The 27,434-nt window shown below is 34.0% G+C and overlaps 1 protein-coding gene across 2 annotated transcripts in view; it reads left to right on the top strand.

Annotated features, from left to right (window-relative positions):
- The first annotated feature begins 637 nt into the window (after nucleotides 1-637).
- The window catches only part of LOC145276966 (uncharacterized), a 541,458-nt gene continuing 514,661 nt past the window's right edge, over nucleotides 638-27,434 (top strand). For both annotated transcript variants that reach the window (XM_080128509.1, XM_080128510.1), the window contains exon 1: nucleotides 638-769. In XM_080128509.1, coding sequence (XP_079984635.1) covers nucleotides 669-769 — 101 coding nt within the window. In that variant the 5' untranslated portion in view covers nucleotides 638-668. The remainder of the gene's footprint in view (nucleotides 770-27,434) is intronic.

Genomic DNA, 27,434 nt, shown 5'->3' on the forward strand with positions numbered 1-27,434 from the left:
ATATGCAGAAGTTTAAATTTAACGTAAGCCAATATCTTATTAATCTTTCCTAGGCATGTTCCCAAATGTTCCCTTTACGTCCAAGTGGTGATATTCCTCGTTAGGAGTGAACGTGAATAAAAAAAATGTATATACATACATATACATACCAAATGCACACTTATCTTTATTACACAGCACAGAGAACAGAATTATGGAAGAGCTGAACTTCAAAGATTTAATCACATGCGAACAAGTAATCAAATTTGCCGTATTCTTTGTATCAAGTGTGTACAAAGGACGTTTGTTCTCAACGCTCTAGAATACGTAATGTTGTTTATACGCGAATCCGAAGGTTTGATTAGTTGACAAAAACAGCACTAGCTAACATTCCTACTTTTTATTGAACTAACTTGTTTGATGTAGTTTACGCTTTCACTGACAATCCTAGTGATTTGAGTTCGAATAGTACAAACATCAAAAGAAAATATATTATTTGATTTTTTTTTTTTTTTTTTTTTTTTTGCCGCATTTGCATTTTGGGTTTTGAGAGCAAATTCTTTGTTTTGCTTTCATTTTTGAAGACTCTGAAGAAAGTAAGAAAACCGATTTATCATATTTTATACTCACCGATTGCTATCGATTTTTCATCCGCAGGTATCCTTCACACGAGCTCTGCATGCAACCAGATGACTCTTCTTACATGCATGCGGCCGGTGAAAAAGTTTGGAGATATAACACAAGGATTATCAGGAGTATTCAATCCAGAACAAGTAAAAAATTTCTGTCAGTAAGTAAATATATTTATTTATTTATTTATTTATTTATTATGTAGAAACTATTTTTTTGTCTTTGTTTGATTCTAGAAGAAAGCTGCAGAGCATTTTAGGAGAATGTTCATTTTTTTTTTTTTAATATTTATTATATACTAGCGAGGGGTACCCGGCGTTGCCCGGGTGTTTGTAGGTGTGTGAAAAAAACCCGAAATGTGAAAAAAAAAAAAAACAGGTGCCCGTGAAAAAAAAACGAAGCCTTGACGACGCGCATTGGAAAATAGTAAAATGTGAAAAAAAACAGGTGCGCGTTTTTGATTGACGTGACGGCGATAGCTATTCAGCAGTTAGCATTTTGTGCGGGACAGTTTTTAACGAGGTCAATAAATCGGTCTGTTTGTTTTTAAAAACCCGCTCCCTCGTCTCGAAATGAAAGCTACCGTCTGATATGACGAAGTCGACATTGACCAAACGTTACTTAGCTCTCTACAGACCACTGGCTCTGGGCCTGTAATTAGAGTCGAGTTTCGCTTTTTGTTTATACCGAAAACCGAATGTAACGCGTGCCGATGCGGGAAATGTGGAATAATTAACGTTTGAAAGTCAATAAAATTAAATAGACAAACGAGCTCCGTGGTTAACTGTGAGATATTACAATTTATAAAAAGTTTTAAGAAGTTGTGGAGCGAGCGCTTCTCTGAAAGAAGCCTTTTGTGAACATCGAGGAAAAGCGTACATACATACATACATATATACATTTTCGCTTTTATATTTATAGATTATATTTATTATATTTTATATTAAACTAATTCTGTATCAAAAGGAAAAAAAAAATTTAAGAACAAACAATGTACAGGGTGGAACGATAAAATTATCGCCATAGAAAAGACGAGATGATTCCATTTCTTTTGGATGAAAACCAGTTTTCTTTTTTTTTTTTTTTTGTTGCAGACCATCTACTACTTAGCCAGTTGTGTACAAACCCTAGGAGCAATAGGAGCCTGTTATCATGTTTAAAAGTTACACAGTGTTCAACGAGCAAGATCGGAGATGCGGCGCTGTACAACTCATGCTCTCTACCGATCCAAGTTATGATTGCAGGAATATTGCCAGCACCCTCAAAATGCAAATCCAGACAGTTCAATGCTTGAAGACACAGTTCAATACATCGGTGGACCCACGGTTATGGTCTTTGGTTTGATTTCAAATGAGGTCCATATCATGCCATCTCTGAAACTCAGTACCAAAGTGTACCTGGAAGAGAGTAGTGATCTCCTAGTACAGTCAGGTAGCCGCTGGCAAATCCCAGGTATGGAAGCAAGATTCGGTGCTGGCCCACAAATCCTAAGAGACCAAGGCTTGGCTTCAAAAGGAGTGCTACGACTTTGGACCCTTCTCTCACTGGCCCCTCTCATGCTCCACTTAAACCTGCTGGACTACTTCGTTAAGTCATATGTCGAGAACATCACCAACATAACCTCCTACAACACTAAAGCTAGCCTGATCCTCGCTATCCACCGAGTATTCGCCAAGCTCTCACCAGCACTTGTGGAAAAGGCACACTCTCAGTTCTTGACCCGTATCGAGGTGGTGATTGGGGTATATTGTCGCTACATAGAATAGACGTCAGCTCTATCACATAATAAAGTTACCCGAATTGATTTTTTTTTTCAATAAAAGTTTTAAAATAAAGTTATAGAGTTGTTTTCTTTTAAAGCAACAATTTTATCATTCTACCCCGTATGAAAATTAGAGTATCTTATATTTATTCCATTTTTAATATCATCGTTTAAAACATACAGGTCACACTATTTAATCTTTTTCTCACTTTCATGCTCTCATGCATATATCTTATTTGAACACTTTCTCTACTGAGCATTTTCTTGCCGGTTATGTTTTCTCTCTTGATTTATTGCAATGATATCATTGCATTATGATGTGAAACCTGGATATCCCAAACAGTAATAATCAGATATTAATGCACATCCTTCCACATATATTCAAACACTAATGGCTGCGCCGTGTCAGCACACACAACGTCGAGTCAAACACAAATCAAGTACACTCAACATTGTCTTACTATCAATGCTTACGCTGTGAACTCGGAGTATGGGAAATTCCCATATGCACAAAACAAAACAATTGAAAAAACAAAAATACTCTAAGTAAGGGTAAGGATAATGAGTAAACGTTGGATAAAATGATGGCTAAAATTATTACGAACTTGCCAGGATTCGAACCTGTAATCTTCTGATCCATGGTCAGACGTGTTATCCATTGCGCCACAAACCCTGTCCATATGCCGAAAGATGTTACCGCGACTGTATACAGAAAGTGCTAAATTCCGTTGACATGGGCAGGTAATTTTTTTGACAATTGCATGAAACGGACCAAAAACCCTTATTTCGGTCTTTTTGTGTGACTCGGCATTGTTCATTACAAACCATATATAGATAAGGACAGTCTAGGGACATAGCTTTCAGGGGAAAAAAAGGATTTTTCAATTCGGTGTCCATTCGAAAGTTTTATTGGTATATATACACACACACATAAATACGTAAACGTTTAGAATGTTATTAATAGTATAGATAACAATATGGATATTAAAAAATCACTATCATCTATACATTTATATAGGACTTCATTTCTTTAGACAGTGAGATGTATAGATATCCCATACGGTAATAAACATACAATTTGAATTTATCTAGTGTGGTGGAGTTTAATACTGTAGTGCTGTTACTATAGATAACAGTGTTTTTGCATAAGCTAGTCTCTAGTAAGAATTCAAATTCTCTTTTGTAGATACAAAACATAATGTGATATTTAGCAACAATATGAGAGAAAAACAGTGTCATATATTGAGGCCCCTGTGTCGGTAGGTAGAAATTATGCCAACTAGTGTGAATTTCGAGAATGTTTCATAAAGTGTATTGAAGAAAAACCTAATGGAGAATGGAAATGAGCCTTGTGCACCTGACGTGATTGATGGAACGGTTCAGAGTTCAGTTGCCTAGACAAAACACTCTAGAAATAGGTGTTGAATTATGAGTTAGATATTAGATCATGTGGTCCAGGATAGGAGCAAAGTTTCAAGCAGTTTGCATTGAAGAAACCGAACGACAAGACGTGCCCACACAATGTAGAAATCTAAGTGAACCTCCTTGAAACTCTCTGATCTTTGACCAATTTTTATTTAAATAAGGAATGATGGCAACCTTCTGTCTAATATGACAATGGCATTCTGCATCTAGTCTGGTTCACTGGATCATCTGCTGTGGTTATACAGTTCGAAGCTGGAATTGACTCTCTGGATGCAGGCCTGGGCGGATGATAAGGAGATCTAAGTTTGCCCAGTTACCAGGGTCCCCCTCTCGGCATTGCAGACAAAGTCCAAAGGAAAGGCAAACCAATACGATCGGAGTCAGCACAGCTGCAAGAGTTGCCGGAAAGGTATTGTCGTGTTTATTTTAAGAAACATTCGTCACTATTTATTTGAACATAATAACACGATACATCAATACAGTTTCTGTTGTATGAAGATTTATAAAGTCCATTCGTTATATTTATTTCATCTTTCAATATTATCATTAAAACCTGTCATACAAAGCACACCTAATTTTTTCTTACCCCCATGCTGTCATAGTTAGTTTAGGCCTCTTAATTCCTTGGGGAACATAGGGCCACAACAACTACGTGATTCTAGCTGGTCCTCTTCCGTTTGGCCTGTGTCATTCCGGCAGCGCTGGTCTCAACCTCGATGCTTCTTTTCCCTGTCTGCCTTGGGCGACCAATTTTATGCTTGCCTTGCGTGCTCCATTCAAGGGCCTACCTGGTGATGTTGATTGCAGGCTTCTGCAAGGTGTATCCAATCCAGTTCCATTTTCGTTTTTCGATCTCTATCTCCATTGGGATTTGGTTGGTTTTGTCCCACAGTTGTTCAGGGGAAATGGAGTCTCTGGCCATCTGATGTTTAGGATGCTTCTAAGACATCTATTGGTGAATGTCCGGAGTTTGTGGGTGTTGGTCTTGATCACTCTCCACGTTTCTGAGCCATAGAGTAGAACCGACTTCAAATTGGTATCGAAAATTCTGTCATGCATGGATCTTATTCGAACACTCCCTCTACTGAGCATTTTCTTCTTTTTTTTTTTTGCAGGTTTATTTCAATGCTTTTTAAGCTCATAAGATTGATTTTTAACACTAAATAGTATTCTCACATATATTTACTTCGAAACATAACCTAGTTAAGCTTTAAAGTTGCCAATATGAATAAATAATGAAGCAAAACTGGCCAAGAAAAGTAAGATCTTTCTTCATTGATAACTACTGATATAATACGTCATTATTATAATGCTTAAACACAAAGACAGTCTTGTAATACGATGTGTAGAATTTACCTACCTTCATGTTAGGGTTGCTTTATGCTAATCAATCAATATGAATGTGATGTGTGGTGTTCGTTTAATTTTTCTCTTCTTCAGAAGAGTTATTTTATGCAATGTTAATGTGCATAGTGAACCACAAAGTTCGGTTTATTCTACTAATCTGTTAAACTATAAATAAGCATGGAACAGTGATTAATTTAATTAAGTCTCACTTATGTAGTAAATATTAATGTTTCAAAAATATGATTAATATTCAATGGCATATAGAAAAGTGAGCATATGAATAAAGTTGTGCAGTGAGCATATGTTCCACGAGAGGACTTTATTTTATCAGGGTTAAACTGTTTACTACTTTCTTTGTTAGAGAAACGTTTTAGAGAGAGTAAGTTTAATTGGATTAAATGTAACAATTTGTAAACAGGGACGAAATCTATGTATTGTTATCTAGAAACAAATTTCAGTAGTAGTTGTGAGCGATGAGCATTAAAGTTTAGCAAAGTTTTGCTTGGGAAAAATTAAGATTAATATATATTAATATATATATAAATATATGACGTTTCTGAATTTTTGAGATGAGGATTGGTTATTCGTATTATTTGGATTGTTCTCATCTTGAGTGTGATTTTCACAACGTTTCAGTCGATGTAACCTCTGACCTTCTTCAGGTGTATCTTGTCAAACTCAGAAATATTTCTGTTGAACTCGTGAATTTGGACGGAATTTCGAGCGGAACCCTTTATTTACTTCACGGAGGTAGTGTGCTCTTGTTTCGTCAGCCATGACTGGATAGAAGTTCTAAGTAATTTGCAGTTGTATTTTTTTCTTTTTACAATAGCGAATTACTTAGGACCTCTACCCAGTCATAGATGACGGTAGAAGATCACGCTATCCCCATATAGTAAATAAAGGGTTCCGCTCAAAATTCTGTCCAAATTTCCGAGTTCGACAGAAACATTTTCGAGTTCAACAAGATACACCTGAAGAAGATCGGAGGTTACATCAACCGAAATATTGTGAAAATCACACGCAAGATGAGAACAGTAGTCCGATGAATCCAAATAATACGAATATATATATATATATATATATATATATATATATATATATATATATGATTTTATTATTTGTTTCTTGCAAAATCAAGAGCATACCTTTCTTAACCTATAACTAAGTCGAAGTCCGGATAACAGAAAAAATCAGAAAACAAAACAAAAAAAAAACAGACAATAAATTGATACAATCTATTAATTTTTTCTAGTCACCGCTTGGAAAGCAGACAAATCTAGCTAATAAAACGTGGCAGCCATTTAAGGAGCGAACTGCTTCAATGATATTATCTTTATTTTTTTTTTGTTTTTAGGGAAGTGTGTGTATGTCATATGTATGTGTCAGTATGTGTATCATGCCCTTCTATCTGCACCTAACATCCTCTTTTGTAATTGATTGGTTTGTTAAAAGAAGCAAATCATGAACTCTTGTGATATTCTGAGGAATGAAGTGTGAATATTTTGACACGGAAAATGAGGAAATAAAATAATTGACCTGCTTCCGGGAGTCTGCAAAGTAAGGAGAGAGAGAGAGAGAGAGGGAGAAAGAGAGAGAGAGAAACAATACCCATTTCTGTACCGCTTATTTTGTTTTCTAATTAAAGTCAAATGCAAAGCGAATCCAATTATTAAAAATAGTCGAATCACATTTGCATCCAGCATTGAAATAAAGATGATTTTAAAAAAAAACAAAAAAAAAACACCAGATTTCAAAATCAACGTTTATTCAGTTCTTGCAAACTGGACGACACTTTGAAAAGAAAAAAAACCCAAAAATTTGAAAGAGAGAGGAAGAAAATCATACAAATATCAAGAAGCAAGCAAAGCAAATCTAGTTTTCTAAGTATGGCTATTTCCATAGAAAATCTGCACCAACACATAAAGTGCAGGCGTGATGCACCTTGACAATAGGAACTGACCTCTGCTGAACTTGATGCTAAAGTTAAGAAATAAAAACTGTTAACATGAATAAATTTGTTCAAGATAAAAGATGACGTCATACAATCTTCATAAATAATCTGCATCTTGACAATTTATATGGGAATGATAAAAACAAACATGGACGATCAGGAGGTGCTGGACTTGAAAATTCCTGGTAGCTTCACGACTAGAAAGTTGATAAAGAATTTTCTAACTCAAATTATTTGGATGCTATTCTAACTACTCTCCTCATCTTGGATGCTATTCTAATAGCGTTTCTTTGATCTTTACATGCATTCTGTTGGTCTCGGAAATCTGTACAGAGTTTCAAAATGAACTCTTTGTTTGATCCATGGTGAGAGATTGTTCTCGTTCCGTCAGCCATGACTAAGTAGAAGTCTAAAGTAATTCTTAATTATATTCTTTGTATTATGTGCACTGAAAACCGAAATTCAATCTCCATAAAGTTGCCACATAGAACTTAGCACTTTATCTGTTGTACCACAGGTCCATGTTGGCAATTCAGGTGTGAATACAATTAAACTTTTAATTATGCTATGTTACTACTTGATATACATATATAATCTATTACGTTTTGAATATATATATGTGTGTGTGTGTGTGTGTGTGTGTGTGTGTGTGTGTGTGTGTGTGTGTGTGTGTGTGTGTGACATTTAAGTTACACATTTAAAAATAGTATTTTTCGGTCCATCACACAAGATGAATATAGCATTTTTTGGTCGGTCACATAAACTTGAAATATCGTTTTCATCTGTCTCTCATACAAGTTTAAAATAGAATTTCCTTTCGTCTGTTACACATTAATCATAGCATTATTTTAAGTCTGTTACATGTTTGAAATTGTATTTTGTTTGGTTTGTCACAAAGGTTTGAGACAGCAATTTTTATCCATCACACACGTTTGAAATAGCATTTAAAATACCATTGGTACATCAGAGATTTAAAATAGAAATTTCTTGGTCTGTCACACAAGTTTGAAATGGCAGTTTCTTTGGTCTGGCACACATTTAAAATATAATTTTCTTTAGTATGTCGCATGTTTAAAATTACATATTCTTTGGTACATCACAAGTGCAAATTAGCAATTTATTTGGTTTGGCACACGTTTGAAATAGAGTATTTTTTGATTCGTCACATAAGTTTGAAATAGAATTTTCATTGGTATGTCACACATTTGAAATATCATATTCTTTGGTTTGTAACATAAGTTTTAAGTAACATTTTTATTGGTATGTCACACATTTAAAATATATTCTTTGGCTTGTAACATAAGTTTTAAGTAACATTTTTATTGGTATGTTAGACATTTGAAATATCATATTCTTTGGCTTGTAACATGATTTTTAAGTAAAATTTTTATTGGTATGTCACTCATTTGAAATATCATATTCTTTGGCTTGTAACATAATTTTTAAGTAACATTTTTATTGGTATGTTAGACATTTGAAATATCATATTCTTTGGCTTGTAACATAAGTTTTAAGTAACATTTTTATTGGTATGTCACACATTTGAAATATCATATTCTTTGGCTTGTAACATAAGTTTTAAGTAACATTTTTATTGGTATGTCACACATTTGAAATATCATATTCTTTGGTCCGTCACACAAGTTTGAATAGCATTTTCAATGTTTACTGCACAGAATAAATGGATGCACCTTAAAAATATCCGTCCATATTTTTTTATGTATGAGTGATTTCAATAAAAGTACAAGTAGTGATCCCCTCCCACATTTCCTTAGTGACACCAAAGAAAGCAATATTCTGAATATGAAACACATTTATTAACAGATGAAAGAAACGATAATGGTCGTAATGATACCGAGTTGAATGTTAACTCGCACACTCGGTTGCCGAGTCTGTAAGATCATTAGGATCCTGTGGAAACGCCATTGTCAAAGAGACAAATAGAGAAGCAAATGAAGGCTCGCAGACAGGATAAGAATGTATCACGATTCGACTGGAAATTTCCTTGTCTTGCTTCTTTTTTTTTTTTTTTTTTGTCCAGATGTTTTCTTTGATTTGCTTGGAATTGAATGCCTCAACAGAGACAGTCTGCGATTGATGCTGCCTCAAAGAACAGATACTATCGAATAAAAATATTTCTATTAAGGAGAAATGAAGAGGCTAGAGACGCATACCAAAAAAATATCTTTTCTTTTGAGTAATAGAGTTATCTGCCCTTATAACGCATACATTCGTAAGTGCAAAAGCAGATTTCAGACATAATTTTATACAGTCGCGCACATCTCTATATAATGAAATGATTTCGCTTTTAACCCTCTAGATTCTGCAGTCATATGCAGATAACCGTAAACTTCATATGCACATCTTTCAGTTCAATACAATCAACTTCTCAAACAGCAAGTTGAAAGAAAACATTTGCGTGTTTATTAATACAGAAAATAATTATATTCATTCCAAAATTTCCGCCTCTCCTAAATTAGTTTTCCAAAGAGAGTAGCAACAGCTTTCTCTCCATATAATATATGTCTTCCCATGCAACCACTCAACACTGGGGCAGAATCTTAAATCGATGACAAAATTTCAGAGAGCCGCCATATTCGATAGAAATAATATCGTTGCGTTGTGCTGTGAAACACGTGGATAATCCGCACAGTAAAAAAAAAGAAGAAAAACAAACATAATTCACATTCTTCCATATATATATATATATATATATATATATATATATATATATATATATATATATATTCAAACATAATAATACGAATATTAATAACATCACTTATACGTTTACGCAGGCCGTTCATTTCTTTAGCCAGTGAGATGTATAGATGTCCCATACGGCAATAAACATATGTTTATACATATTCATCACTATTTATTTGAACATAATAACACGATACATTATAACAATGCCTGGCCATATTATTCAGATTCATCGGACTACTTTTCTCATCTTTTCCTTTTTTTACATAGGAATCACCACTTATTAAGACTCAGAAGTCACTCGAGGATAATGGTTAAAGAGTGTACGGCAGTCAAAAGGACAATATCATAGTAATCGTTAGTAGTGGAAATTTGGTAAATTGAATTATTTAACGGGAACAATTCATCAAGAATTTGTTCACATTGGACTTGAAGACGACCATATTGTAATCAGCTGGAAAGCAGGCAAATAAAACAGAGTTCCGCAGTTCTAAGAAATAAGCTTTGTTCCTGGAATGTACATTTAGGTTTAGGCACAGATAAGAAGTGGGGGAAATTATTGATAGGGGTTTCAGATAGATGAGTGTTTTTTGGCGAAAGTTTGGCAAGGGGGACTATAGATTGGAGCTTAGACGAACACTTGCCAAGAAAATAATGATAAAACAGAGACAGGCTCGCAATGTCTCCTCTGTGAGAAAGAGGTTGCTAGGAAGAGAAAAGGGCATCTCCTACTAGGCTATGAAGTCTATTTTGAACTCTGTCAGTGCAGAATGTTCTTTCTAGCAGCTCCCGCCCAGATGTGGCAACAATACTCCATCCTTGGACGTACCTGGCTCTTACATAGATAGAGTATTATTTTCACAACATTTCGGTCGATGTAACCGCCGATCTTCTTCAGGTCTATCTTTTTGAACTCGGGAATATTTCTGTCAAACTCAGTAATCTAGATGGAATTTGGAACAGAACTCTATTTAATGAGTTTGAATGCTGATCAGCTTAGCAAGTAAATGGATAGAGATTTCATTATTCACGGCTGAACTAATTATAAACGATGTTTAATATTTCAAATTTTCAGTTTCCAAAATCAACAGATTCCTGTAATGATCCGGCCCCTGTTGATTTTGTGGTGGGAGCTTAGTTCTCTGCAATTCTAGGCGGTCCACCCTTTCAGGCTTTGCCTCTCTCTTTGAGAAAAAAATTAATTTATTGCTAATCGCCTGAGGCACACTTACCGCAGAATGGCGACGGAGCTGCCCAGGCACTTTTTACAGGTCGGGGCATTTACTGCTCAATCCGACTTTCCTCATCTACTGTCTAGTTCTTGTAGTAGGAGGGAACATTTCATGATAATCATTGGGTTTAGGATGCTTCAGAAGTTCGTAGGTTCTTTCCATATGAGTTTCCTTTCCATGTTTCTGTGATAAAGAGCATCCTCACATGACCCCATGTCTGCTTTGTGTCTGTGACTTCCTTAACGGATTATTTAAAAATTCCTCTCTCTCTCTCTCTCTCTCTCTCTCTCTCTCTCTCTCTCTCTCTCTCTCTCTCTCTTGCTCAATCAATTAGAGCCTTGTATCTCTCAGCCACACTTTATTTTATTTATGCTTCGCTATCTCTGCTTACATGAGATAGCACACTAGCATCAGCATTCTCATGACAGTTTTCTGAGCCTTACTACTTCCGTGCTTGCTCATGACAAATTGGAAGCGAGTCTTTTGTTTGTGGCACCATCACCAGAAGATTACCATACAGAGCCAACAATCTTCTTCTATGTGGTTTGATTGTTTTCTGTCTTAACCACGAGTAAGGAATTCTGTCTGCTCCCTATACGGTAACCCTCCAGAATATCAGTATTTTACTTAACTAACATGAATAAAACAATCTTCAACGTACATACTATATATACGACATGTTGTAAGCTTATCTGAAATAGGAAGAGTTCTGTTAGGTAGAAATATGCATTAAAATACAGCATAGAATCACTCTGAAAGTAATGATTGTATTTATATATAAGGAATTGTAGCAGTAATATTGTCATCTATACACCTATTAAGTTGAGTTTTTTGTCGCACTGACATTGATATTAAAAGCCTACCTTTTTTCTATTTAAAAATTACTAAAACGAACTTCTAATATATTCAGTCATGGATATTCAAGCAGCTTCGTGAAGGTTAATTTGCATATTCCTTGGAGAAACGAACGTTCATTAATTAATCATTCATTTTTATGGTTTCGTTATGAATGATTGGATTCATTTAACTACTACGCTTAATTCTATTTATACATATATTCTACAAAATATATATATATATATATATATATTAATTTTTGAAATTACAACTAAATGTTGGTACAATATAATAATCAATAGAGAATTGACGCTATAATAATAAATGCAAAATCTGCATTGATTAAAATATCATATTTAAGTATATTTTATGACTGAGAAATTTCGGGCAACCTATTAGTATATATATATATATATATATATATATATATATATATATATATAAGCCCGGTCGTAAAGTAAGCTTAAATATTATATTTTAGTTCATGCAGATTACGTATTGTGGAAACAATTCTCTATCGATTATTATATTAAACCTACTACATCGTAGTGAGATCAAAACTAAACTAATATATATGACTTGGGTCCCATCAGCTATATTCGAAACAAAAACATAAAACTCTTCACCTTCGTTTTTTCGCCTCTGAACCACGCCCATATATATATATATATATATATATATATATATATATATATATATATATATATATATAATTCACCTGTCATCCCTCTTTTAAAAATATGGAATCGCCCAATTATCGAAGTCAAAATGCAAGAAAGCAAGCAAGCAAGATCCACAAAATTTATAATTATATATATATATATATATATATACACTTGTGCCCGATATTATTCATATCCCTCGGATCTTTGAGATTTCTATAAGAATATTGCTCAAACCAGAAGGTAGACAATATTAAAGGGATTTCAAACAATAAATCAAGCATAAGCATTTAATTTAAACTCAACAAATAAATAAATTATGCAAGTTTGAAACATTATACAAAGAAACACAATAATGGCACTAGTTCAAAATTATTCATACCTCTTTTACTAATAGTCAATAGCATGCCCTTTATTCTTAATAACTGCCTGTAACCGTTTTGGATATTTATCAACAAGGTTTTTACAAGCATCAACACTGATTTTTGACCATTCTTCAATGCAGTAGTTCTCCAAATCCCTCAAATTTCTAGGTTTCCGCTTTTTAACCTCAGTTTTCAATATGTGCCAGAGGTTTTCGATAGGGTTCAGGTCGGGACTCTGGCTAGGCCATTCCAAAACATTAATTTGATTATCCTCAAACCATTTCTTGACTATTTTGGCAGTATGTTTTGGATCATTATCCTGTTGAAGGACCCAGTTTGGTCCTAAATGGAGCTTCTCCGCATCCTGTCTAATGTTTTTCTGGAGTATCTCCAAATATTGCTCCTTCTTCATGGTTCCATCTATCTTGACCAAACTACCTGGACCACTAGCCGAAAAGGAGCCCCAAAACATTAGGCTACCACCACCATGTTTCACCGTGGGTATGGTGTTCTTTGGGTTGTAAGCTTCTCCTTTCTTCCTCCAAACGTAAGAAGCATCCATATGGCCAAACGATTCAATTTTTGTTTCGTCAGTCCACAAAATACTTGAGAAAACGGACTCTGGAGAATTCACATGGGTCCTAGCAAACTTTAGATGTGCTGCAAGGTGTTTTCCGGTGTGCAATGGAGTCCTTCTTGGTCTTCTTCCTTTCAGACCATTTTCATGCAAAGTCCTTTGCAATGTTTGCCTTGATATTTTTATGCCAGAAGACTCCAGATTTTCTAAAATGTCGTTAGTAGTGGTGGTTGGATTTGCATTAACACTTCTTACAATATTCCTGGTGGCTCTAGCAGACAGTTTCCTTTTCCTTCCTCTACCAATCAAGTTGTTTGTTGTGTGGTGGCTCTGGAATTTTTTGATGATGCTCTGTACTGTTGCTGTAGGGACCTCAAATTTCTTGGAAATTGACTTGTAACCTAAACCATCCTTATGTGAATTCACAATTTTAGTCCTAAGATCATTACTAAGCTCTTTTTTCTTCCCCATTCTAATAATTTTTATTCTTTTATTGGTTTTCAGGTGATATCATTTTAATTTCTGAAAAATGCAAAAAACGAAATGAAATTAATCAAAGGTTGTATAAAAGCATTCAAAATAAGAATCAAACAGGAAACAAACAGTCAGAAACTCGATTAATACTGAAAAAATAAGGGGGTATGATTATTTTTGAACATTGCAGATTTTATAAATAGCTGTATATTTCTTTTATTACAAGTATCCCGAGATTTTAAAATGACGAAAATGATCAGAAGAGGTTTATTAAGAATATGTATCAATATGGACGTAAACAATAAATTCTTACAAAGTTACACCTAATAAATTCAATTTTCAAGGGTGGGGTATGAATAATATCGGGCACAAGTGTATATAAATTAACAGACCCTCCAGGTACTTGCCATTTGTTTAGAACTAAACTGTAGCATGTTCTGATACTAAAACTTCAGTTTTTATGTCCTCAGTGAAAGGAAAATACTTGTAAACTAGGACGATTATTATTTTTGCAGTGATTGATTTTTTTTTTCAGATTAGAATGACCCTGTGTCTAACTGTGTACTTGTAGGTAGGCAAATCAATAAGGACTTCTGGCATAGTTTGTAATAAATGAGAGTAATTATAACAGGGACCCCACGATATTATATTAAAAAAAATAATAGAAAATTAATACTTCCTTCAGAGTTCTCCAAAAATTTTACTTAAGAAAAGCTAATACTGAATTTAACTTCAATAAACTGAGTTTCTAAGAAATTCTCATCAGTGGAACACGGTAACATGCAGCTGCTTTCCATATTACTACAGCATAGTCGTTTTCAAGTCTAATGTCAAAAAATACCTATCAAGTCACTCTCTTAAGTAATCAAATCATTATCTATTCGTCAATCTCATTAGCCCTGATACTTGAGTGACCGTTAGTATTGACAAGTAGTATATTAAACAAAAGTTGTTTGATCTTGGTATAGGGCTTTATTTTTGATTGCATCCCCGGATAGATACACAGACAAACCACAAATATAATATAATGTCAACTTAATAGTTTATTGTGTACTGCCTGATGCGCCCCAACTAAAGAATGTGATAGAGTGCCCAATTTTTAAAAAGTTAGTGTTTCTCCTTTAGAAGCGCTGGTTTGACTCTCCCAACATTCTGACCTTGTGTCACATCTTCCTGCAGTGAGGTGGAAGTGAATACTGTGATTTTGGTCCCGGAATCATGACGTGCACTTCTTCTGTAACACACTTTTGTTTGTAAACTTTTTCCTTTAGAGAGACAGACAGACCGGATATAATAATTTTATATAGATTTTCCAGTTAAAATTTGTGACACTCATTAGACAGCTATCAAGTTTGTCCAACCGGTTGGACTGTCCCTGTTTACTGCAATCGTTTTCAGTGCCTCTCATAAAAAAAAACAAAAAAACATGCTAATTACAAGCCTTGATGCTTTCATGAAACAACATAGAATTTGTTTATTCGACTGCCAAACGAGAAACTTCCTGGTGTGTATCAAATTCCAAGGTTCAATGGGGGAAACAAATCTAGAATGCCATTGTATCCAAGGTGAGTGGCCTCCTCCCCCTCCCACCTCGTACATATACATTTAGGTTGTAACATTCGATAAATGAAGGCCCTGATCTCTTGAACTTATGTTTGGCAACATTTCAAGTTCACACCATCTGGGGTAATCATTCATTTTTGGCAAATTTGTTGGTAAAATGACTTTTGGGGATGGTCTGAATAGTTGTAAGAGATCGTTGTGATTTCTCACTTGTTTGGTCTTTATCTTCAAATAACTAAAAAGTTTGTCCAAAGCAGGTGCTTTATATCAAAAAGTGTGCGGAATTGGAGCCTGTATGTATGTCGATGTACTGTTTTTATGTGGACACTTAACGATCGCTCTCTGTATATATTAATATTGTTATTTACTCATTAGGAGTAGTCAAACAGACCATCATCAAAGATCACTTTTTCTTATGGTGTTCTCTGGAGTCTGAGTGACAACAAATCTCCACGGGTTTCCAATACTCTCCACCTCTTTCGATAACCTTTGCAGATTATTTTGCATTATCGCTAACCACTGATTTCTTGTTGGCGGTGACCGTTGGTCTTCACTGGCCTTTAGGTGGCAAAAAGCCTCTCGAAGGTACCAGTCCTCTTTGCACTCATTCAGCGGAGGTCTAGCTAGTGTTCTATCTTCTCGGTCTTTCGTCCTTCATTCTCCTCGATTATTTGGTGTTCTGTCAGTTTATGTTGACACACATAAAAAGGGAGTAGCAGGAAGATCATGGTGCAGGGGGTTAACTCCCTATTATACAGTTTTAGTTTTCATGATTCTATGTAATGTCCCTTTGTGTTTTACATCTGCAGCCGTTTCTGTATATTCGGCTTGCGCCTGTAGCTCACGCGTTTTAGTCTCTGCATTCAAGAGTTTTCCTTAATATTTCAGCCGTTTTCATTATTGTTACTTGTTGTATTTTCTCAGCCATCCCTCTGATTCCAATCTCTCCCATTCGTTTTTCAAAGTTTTTCAATATTGTTCCTAGCGCTCATACTATTAGTGGTGTTATCTTCATGTTATTATTATTATTATTATTAGTAGTAGTAGTAGTAGTAGTAATAGTAGTAGTAGTAGTAGTAGTATTTCATTCCTCCACAATAAAATATTATACAAGGAAATATAAAATTTTATGTATGGATTTTCAATATTTACTTCAACGGTGTTCAGCACGTGAGTAGAGTTAGGTAGAAAGTTATGAAAAATATATTTATGGCAATTAAGCTACACAGATGCTTCCGCATTTAATCCCCATAGGAAATTGCATTTTAACCTGACGATTCCCCACGAGGATGCAATGCGGAAGACTTTGTGTAGCTTAACCGCCATAAATATATTTTCATAATTACTGTGTGCATCTATATATAATATTTCTACTTGTTTGTCAATCTGTTCATTCCGTTTTTTCTCAGACATGACTTGACCGATCTGGTTGAAATGTTATATAGACCTTTGTTATGATAAGGTGTATCGAACTATGAATTATGGTATTCATTCGATGCACAGTTAAAGATTAATAGGGATTAGTATTTAATGTAAAAACGAGCAGACATTTTACCATATTGAGTCATCAATTTGATATAAAACACTCATTATGTCAACTGGCTATAACGTTTGTCCATTTTTAATGGATTAAAATTTTATATATATATATATATATATAAGCCTGAAGAATCCTAGAGTGGATGAAATGCGGAATATTCAGTGTAGCTTAAACGCCGTATATATTTCTGACTTACTAACTAGCTCTACCTATGTATTGAGCACTGTTGAAGTAAATACTTAAAGTTTACGCATAAATTTATACTTTCGTATATTAATTTTATGTGAGTAAATGAAGTAGTTATATATATATATATATATATATATATATATATATATATATATGAGGAGGATGTAGTTTGCTTTAAATATCATTGGCAGTGAGATATCTACAGGAACGGTAGAATAATGCAACCATTTTTCCAGCAACCTTGGCAACGGATTTGATGTATGTGCTCCATTTCAGATCAGGAATGAAGATTAAACCCAGAAGCTTGTCAAAACAGAGACCTTTTTATTTTCAATTGGGACCGGAATAGGGTCACAGCGTTGATGATGGAAAGAGAGAAGCTTTGTTTTAGATGCCTTAAAATTAACCAACCACCTTTTTCCCCATTTCCCCATGCTCAATATCAGACGCTGAAACCACTATCAATAATTTATCTCACTATCTTTCTGTGCCTAAACCTAAATGTGGATTTAATGAACAAAGCTTCTTTCCTAGAACTGCCTGCAGAACTCTGTTCCGCTAGTCTGTTTTCCAGCCGACTACAATATGGTCGTCTTCAAATCCAACATAAACAGGTTCTTATTGAGCCGTCTCTTGAGTAATCGAATTATACCAAATTTACTACACTATCGTCTCAATGACTACCATACACTCATTAATCTTTATCTTTGAAAGGTCTCCGAGATGATTCTTTTGTAAAACTATTGTTCATTGGGAAACATGTTATGACGGCAATATGCTGTACTACAACTCTTCAAAGGAGGATGTAATGCCTGAGAGAAGAGTTTCATGACAGGAACAGATAATATAGTACCGATTCCCTATTTGTTTCCAACTGAAGTGTGACAGACGAATACAACAAATGAGTAGAACTGATTGCAAACATTTTATCTGATAAGCAATATGTGAAATGCTGAAACTGTTTTTACTATTAACTAGCGGGACCTGTGAAAATTCCACGGGGGGGATTCATTCATATGTAATGATGTTGGTTTTCTGTAGGTGTTCATTGTAAATGGAGATGCTCTGATATTATTGTAGCTTTTTTGATAAACCTGCAAAAGTATTTTTCTAAACTAGCATGAACTCCCTGCAAAGCCCGGTCGGAAAGTATGCTTAAATATGATATTTTAATTCTTGCAGATTTCGTATATATGATTATAGAGTTAATGTTCTATCGATTTTTATATACTATAAAGTTGTGATCTCAAAAATAAAAATATATATCCATATAACTTGGGTGCATTAGCTTGAATGAAAGCCGGAATAAAAACTTATGAAAAAAATCGAAATCGAAACCAAAACTTATGAAGAATTGTTGTTAAAGTTATTTATATAAAAATATATATATATTACTGGAGTGCTATCAGTTATAATCGAAACGGAAACCAAAACTTATGAAGAATTAGTGATAAAATTATTTATTAAAAAATAGATGACTTAAGTGCCATCAACTATAAGCGAAACCGAAACCAAAACTTATGAAGAATTCTTGATAAAATCATTCATGACAAGAAATGGAAGAACATAACAATTAAAGACCCGGATGTAAGCATGACACAGAAAATAAAACACACTTTATTAATTATTATTAATATATAGATTGCTTAAACTGCTGAGAAAGGAGTGGCTGGTTACTTTTAATGCATCTAAAACCAAGCTTCTCTCTTTACATCATCAACATTCTAATCCACATTTGTCATCAATTGAAATGAATGGCTCTCGTCTTCAGGAGGCCTCAAGTTTTGACAAGCTTCTGGGCTTGACCATTACTCCTGATCTTAAATGGAACACGTATATCAAATCTGTTGCCAAGGCCGCTGGAAAAATGGTGGGATCTTTCTATCGATCCAGTAGATATCTCACTGCTGATGCTATTCTCTACCTATATAAGAGCCAGGTACGTCCAAGGATGGAATACTGTTGCCACATCTGGGCAGGAGCTGCTAGAAAGGACTTGTCCTGCCTTGATAGAGTTCAAAATAGACTTCGTAGCCTCGTAGGAGATGTCCTTTTCTCCTCCTTGCAACCTCTATCTCACAGAAGAGATGTTGCGAGTTTGTCTCTGATGTATCGTTATTTTCATGGAAAGTGTTCAACTGAGCTTCAATCTTTGGTCCCCCCTCGCCAAACTTTCACAAGAAACACTCGTCTAGCTGTAAACACTATCAATAATTTCCCCCACTCTTTATCTGTGGCTAAACCTAAACGTAGATTCCATGAACAAAGCTTCTTTCTTAGAACTGCACGCCTGTGGAATTGTCTTCCGTTTTCCTGCTTTCCGGCTGACTACAATATGGTTGTGTTCAAGTCTAAAGTAAATAAGTTCTTGATGAGCCGTTCCATATAAGTTATTAAATTTACCAAATTTTCATTACTAATGATTACTATATTGACCAATTTCTACTGTACACTCTTTAACCCTTATCCTTGAGTGGCCTCTGGGCCTTGATAATGTGGTGATGCCTTTGTAAAAAAAAAAAAAAAAAAAAAAAAAAAGATAAGTAATGAAAAACATAACCATTATATTGAACATCCCTAACCAGCCTATATGTTATCAGAAATAAACTGAAGCGAGCTAAATTATATTCATGCTAATAACATAGTGAATAAAAACGAAAATAAAAACAAATACAGAACAAAGAAATTTCTATATCAAACTTAATTATGACAAACTCATAAATGCTATCGCAAACAAGCATGACAGATCACCAAAGCCGCTTATGAATATTCTTGGATACATCTAGTAGAAATAGATTTCTATCTGTAGACTTATTGATACATTGTTAGAAAATGTTCAAGTGTTTGGTATCTTTTGGAAAGGATATACTTTGTAAACTGTAAACTTTGAAGCATCTCGATGGAATAAATCTATTAAAATCGATATGATACAAACAACCTATTTTACGAAAATAATTATTGGTGGAAGTTTTGTGAAGTGAAATTTATAACGATAAGAATGATATATGTACTAGATGAACCTATTAAGTAAATGTTATTACGTTAACGAATACGCGTTTTGTGGTTGCGATTCACTGATTAGCAAGGTAAAGTGGTGGATATTTTAAAAGTACGTTCATTTACGTTTCTGAATTTTTGAGATGAGGAATGGTTCTTCATATTATTTAGATTCTTTGGACTACTTTTCTCATCTTGAGTGTCATTTTCACAACGCTTCTGTCGCTGTAACTCCGACCGTCTTCAGGACCCGTGGTTCAGTGGTTAGAGTACTTGGAAAAATCAATTGTAAAAATGATATTCTCCTAAAAGTGGAAAGTTCAATTTGCAGTATGAGCGACAAAAAAAAAAAAATAGAATTGCGAATTACTTAGGACATCTATCCAGTCATGGCTGACAGAATAAGAACATACTACCCCCATGAATTAAATAAAGGATTCTGTTCAAAATCCCATCCAAATTTCTAAGTTCGATAGAAACATTCCCGATACACCTGAAGAAGGTTGGAGGTTACATCGACCGAAACATTGTGAAAATGACACTCAAGATGAGAATTGTAGTCTGATGAATCGAAATGATATGAGAAGGTTAATTTATTAGTAGTTTATGCAACATGAATTAATTTGAAGAACTTTTACAAACATTGTTATTTAACAATACTTTATGTAGTCACACACACACACACGCACGCACGCGCGCGCGCAAATAAACGAACATTTATTTATTTCAATTTCCCCGCGCATTTTGCACAAAAATAAGTTCTTCCAGCAACGGCACAATTTCAAATACGCCCACACACTCTTCTCACAACAACAAAAGTAAAATGAACATATTTCTGGCGGACGTATTTGGTGACAGTATCACGTGACACAAGCGACCGATGAGAAAATTCAGAAGATTGTCTTTTTAACGTTTTTCCAAAAAACAAAATATAAGCAGTAGCAATCTTGTTTTTGGAGCCGGTCCAAAATGTATAAAAACGCATCAAACGGTCTTCTAGTATGAATTCATTCCGTTCATTCAGTCACTTCAGTCTTCTTCCTTTCTTCTCGCTTCGACGACGCACGAGAACATACCTTTCGTCTTCATAACATCGTCGCTGCCAAAGCCGTCAACACCATGATTACACACGCTACACGGACACTCAAAATTACTTATGAACACACGCATCCATTCCGCACATTTTCTAATTAATAACAATGAATTACTTCCCTCATGAATTACTTTCTTCATGAGACATTTAAGTAAGGCGAACTTCGCCAGATAAAGCACAAACTTTAAAATAATCTCATTATTTTCACGCAGGACTTTAATCTTCTAAACTCCTTGATTCCACGAAGGACTTTCATCTAACATTCTAATCATAATGACTTCAAAAGAACTTTCCCCGATCGGACCTTTAAGACGACTTTAAGAAATTGGCTTCCAAATTTACCTATCTCTGATTGGGTCTTTATTATATTCCTCTTTCTTTCATCTTTCAACTCCATTTTTATCACTTCCTCTCATGTTTTCCTTGTTAAACAAAGACACTGACGATGGATTAGCAGCAGCAGCTATATGCAAATGACCAAGCCGGCCACGCGATGTGACAACAGAAATAAAAAAAAAAGAAGCAAGTGTTCTAGACGTAGAGGATTCGAAACTTGTTCTAGACATGAGTGAACGGAAGTAGATGTGTTACACACGTGGACACGAGCAACAGGGAAACATGTGTCCTAAACATGGTTGAACAAAAACAGAGCACCACGTGTTCGACATAGCAGAGTCTTATTAAGCACATTGGAGCACAAGAATACTTTTGAACAAGAGACAAAGCGTTATTCTGGAAGTACCTGTAAATAAATGTCTGTTGTTTCAATTGAAAAAAAGTGATTTAAATTCTTTCCTTGTCTTTGTTTCCTTTGCGACTGTCTGCATACAACGTGTGGATTCCGAGTGTTGACATGTAACGACTACATTACACTTTGTCTTTCCCTGTGAACGGAATCTGCTACCATAAATCTCTCGCCCATTCTTTAAACATGACTAAACCATTGAAGATTCTTGTTCTGTACACATGTCTTTATACTTTAAAATAGACTACTGTTGCCATATCTGGGCAGGAGGTACTCATAGTACCCTATCCTGACTTGACAGAGTTCAAAAACCAGATTTGAAACCTTGTAGTTGATGCCCTTTTCTCCTTTCTGCAACCTCTTTCCCTCTGCTCTATTGTTATTTTCATGATAAGTGCTCGTTTGAGCTTCAATCTATCGCATTCAGCCTTGCCAAACCTCCAAAAAACACTCGTCTAGCTACAACTACAATCAACAATTTCCCCCACTTTTTATCCGTGCCAAAATCTAAACGTAAATTTCATGCACAAAACTTCTTTCCTAGGACTGCCGACCTGTGGAAGCATGTTCCGCTGGCCTACTTTCCACCTGACTACAATATGGTCGTCCAATGCAAAAAATTTCTTGTTAAGGCGTCCCCTTAAATAACTAAATTATACCCAATTTCAACTACTAACTGTTATGCTCGAGTAGCCTTCAAGCCTTCATAACTGGTAACTCCTTTATAAAAAGAAAATAGTCTAGATTTTATTTTCTTCTGAGATCACGATATCCAAGCCTGTCTTTAACGTCCACATTACATACCAATCATACCAATATTACATCATTTTTATATAATTATTTCTCCATGCAACGCATGTATGCTGTTCTGTATGCATCTTGCGATGTTGTATAGATTTGATCTTTCTCTAAGGTCATCAGATCTAAGCTTGTATTCAACAGTCACATTACACATCCACCGTATCATTTTAATATCAGTTCTCTCCGTTTAATGCATGCTTGATCCACCTTTTCTTTTGTGTTTTTGACCAAAAAACAGAACCTTGCTATATCATTAACAGTCGACATTTTTTCACTTGGGATAGCACATTGCTCAACACAACAGGAGTTGAGTGAATGTCTACAGAAGAGAACTTGAATGCCTGTTAGACACTGTCATCATGTGTTTAATGTCTCTGTCTCTCTGTACAGGAGTTTCATTTCATTGCGCTAATGTTACTCTTGCAGCATTCACTAGTATCCTGCAAATTTGAATTGCATCACTTTTAATTTTTATAGAATTGAGCAAAGGGCCCTTTTCTCGTCTCATTAATATACATATTAATTTAGCGTATTTAACTTTATTTTACATATATATATGAGAGAGAGCTGATATATATATATATATATATATATATATATATATATATATATATATATATATAGAGAGAGAGAGAGAGAGAGAACTGATATATATATATATAGAGAGAGAGAGAACTGATATATATATATATAGAGAGAGAGAACTGATATATATATATATATATATATAGAGAGAGAGAGAGAGAGAGAGAGAACTGATATATATATATATATATATATATAGAGAGAGAGAGAGAACTGATATATATATATATAGAGAGAGAGAGAACTGATATATATATATATATATATATAGAGAGAGAGAGAGAGAACTGATATATATATATATATAGAGAGAGAGAGAGAGAACTGATATATATATATAGAGAGAGAGAGAGAACTGATATATATATATAGAGAGAGAGAGAGAGGGAGAGATATATATATATATATATAGAGAGAGAGAGAACTGATATATGTATAGAGAGAGAGAGAGAGAACTGATATATATATATATATAGAGAGAGAGAGGGAGAGAGATATATATATATAGAGAGAGAGAGAACTGATATATGTATAGAGAGAGAGTGAGAGAACTGATATATATATATATATATATATATAGAGAGAGAGAGAGAGAGAGAGAACTGATATACATATATATATATAGAGAGAGAGAGAACTGATATATATATATAGAGAGAGAGAGAGAGAGAGAGGGAACTGATATATATATATAGAGAGAGAACTGATATATATATATATATATATATAGAGAGAGAGAGAGAGAGGGAACTGATATATATATAGAGAGAGAGAACTGATATATATATATATATATATATATATAGAGAGAGAGAGAGAGAGAACTGATATATATAGTGAGAGAGAGAGAGAAATTAAATGCCTATTAGATATTATCCTGGCATGAGGATGCTTTTTCCTTCAATAAATCCTGCTTAAATATTAAAAATCACATAGTACTGCTTGCCCCCAAAAGAGCTCGTCAGTCTGGCTGACCCACAGTGACTTATACGAGGAATGGTGCATCTTCTTTAAGTGATATTGCTTATAGTAACCGCAGTAAACTGGATACTCAACCAGACTAGATTAATTCTTATCTTGTAATCCAGTAAGACCAAGAGACCATAAGAAAAATATACTATAACATATTTAACTGGTCAATTCACTAACAACATTTGAGGCATAAAGTAGATTTAATGCAATCTTTCAATATCCATGTATCTCATAAAGTGTTAGCCTCTAAGAAGAGATCCCTTGATTTTTTGATAACTTCAACCAAAGTAAAATGACACGCAGAAAAGAGTGGAGTCATGTTATTATTATTTCTATAAAACCATTTTAATTTTTTGTCTTTTGCTATTTGCTACAGATTCCATTTTTATGTGAAAGGTCATTTCAGTTAAATTGAGAAAGAGTCTTTGGTTGCATAACGGAAGCTTTGCCTTCATTTTGTTTTCATTCATTTTGATCCGACCTGCCAAAAGAATCCGTTTAAGCATTGATTCAGTCATTGCCTCAGAGCGAATGTAAGAGTCTGCAGCTTTTATTAGATGCTTCAGTGTCCAAAAAAATGCAATTACCATGGAAAGGATTTGAATTTCAATTACTCTTGCCCAATGCGTGAACATTATTGGTCATTTTACCATAAGCCAATTTCTTCATTTCTATATTAATTTGGAATTTGTTTTATCGCGACAAAAGTTTTTTTTTAACTAAATATATACTTATTTTCAATATAGATGATATGCCAAAGTTTCTTCACACACACACACACACACACACACACACACACACACACACACACACACACACACATATATAATGCAATCATGAAGGAAAGACGAACATTCACGTTTTAAATAAAATCACGTTTAAAAAAAAGTCTTCCCTTCATGATTGCATTATATAAATTTTGTACCTCTCAATGAATCATGATTATATATATATATATATATATATATATATATATATATATATATATAATGTATATACTTTTTTATTTGTTTTTACATAAGCAGTAATATGCTGCTGTACAGTTATGAGCATGTTTCGTTCAGCTAGTTATTAGTAACTACAGACCTCTTCAGACGATACAGCTTATAGGGAAGCAAAGTTTACAATGAAAATATTAGGTCTTCCACCTCACAAAGAGTCAATATCAGGAGGTTTCGTCAAATTTTGTTAAAAATAGGAACAAAGAATAAGATTTGGTTGTATATAAAGAAGACTAAATAGGGTGTGGATTAGGGTGGAGATATAAGAATAAAGAGGAAAGGATGAGTGGGTTAAAAAGCCGAGATAGAGATAATGAAAGACTGAAAAGAGCAGTATATGTATGCGTGTGTGATATCCGTCCCAAATCTTAAACATACTAGTGCATACAGGGTCAATTAGCAGGAGAGTGTGAATCTGACAAACTTTTTAGAATATCTATGTGGAAAAGGATTTAGATTTAATCTGAATTATTCCACCATGAAAATGCTTTAAAAATGACTCGAATTTGCTGTGGTCAGAAGTATACTACTTACGTTGTTCTCTTGCCCATATATATATATATATATATATATATATATATATATATATATATATATATATATATATATATATATATATATATATAAGAGGGATCAAAGAAGTATATCAGGATTGCTTAAATGAAGACTTTTCAATATAAAAAACTTGACATGCAGATGAAACTTAGATAAAAGAGAAAAATATATTGATAATAGAAAAATATATATTTATTGATCAATTTGGTACAAGGGAATACAGTGTGTAGAGGTTGTGAAAGCTCTTTATGCCAGGCACTTCGAAGCCTAATGCATTTCTTCAGATGAGAAGAGGGTGCTAGCTAACAAGATAAGGATATAACGTCTAGCAATAGGCATATGAGGAGATTTTGTATATGTTGCATATATTGGAGAGTTGTCTCTGGGATTATCAGATAATTAGGATACGTTTTGATTATTTTCTTGCTCTGACATTGATATGGAAAGCCTACTTGTTCTATTTAAAAATTATAAAAACGATTTTTTTTATATACTCAGTCAAGAATGTGCGAGCGACAACTCAAAGGTTAACTAATTTGCATATTCCTTTGAAAACCCTATTCACTTTTTATGTTTTTTATTAGATGGTTAGTTTCATTTCACTATTACGCTGAATTCTATTTATGCATAGTTTTCACATTCTACAGAATGGCATAGAATTTAAGAAGAAAACGTTTTATTACACAGAAATATATCTATCTATCTATACTCCTATAAATTCGTTTTTCTTTTGTGTGTATTGATATTGATATTAAAATCCCTCTTTTCTATTTATTTAAAAAGAAAATACAATTTTCTTATATATGGGTTGTGGAATTGCATTCACTAGCAAAAGATCTAGGTAATTTGCATATATCTTTTAAACATTCATCTTAATTAATTCCCTATTAATTTTTTCCGTTTTCTTATGGGATGATCATTTCTAGTCAATTATTACGTGTAATTATATTCATGCAGTTATTCTACATGAGTTATACTTGCATAATATTTGCGTAAAATTTTTACAGGAAACACAAAATTGTTTCCATATATATTTATTTTTGTTTAATCTATCTATCTATCTATCTATCTATATATATATATATATATATATATATATATATATATATATAAAGTGAACGTGTCTGTGCATCTGTGTGTCTATTTCCCTACGCAATAACTTTGTCAATTTTAAGTCTACAGACTCGAAATTTCATATACAGGGTACTGAGATTTGGGAAAATATTCGTAATCCATTTTCGACCAGAAATTTGGCTGTTAAGGGGTCAAAGTTCAACGATTTGACCTATGAGAACTCTAGCAAATTCCTCCGCCAATTTGGGATCTAAACATTTGAAATTTTAGATGTAGGTTTCTTGGACATGAATCTAACTTAATAAATTGATTTAAGCCCAAAACAATAAATGTTAAGGGGTCATAATAGAGGTCAAAGTTAAAAAAAAA

The sequence above is a fragment of the Euprymna scolopes genome, chromosome 5 (genome assembly GCF_053919585.1).
Source record: "Euprymna scolopes isolate OS-2025 chromosome 5, ASM5391958v1, whole genome shotgun sequence".
NCBI lineage: Eukaryota > Metazoa > Mollusca > Cephalopoda > Sepiida > Sepiolidae > Euprymna > Euprymna scolopes.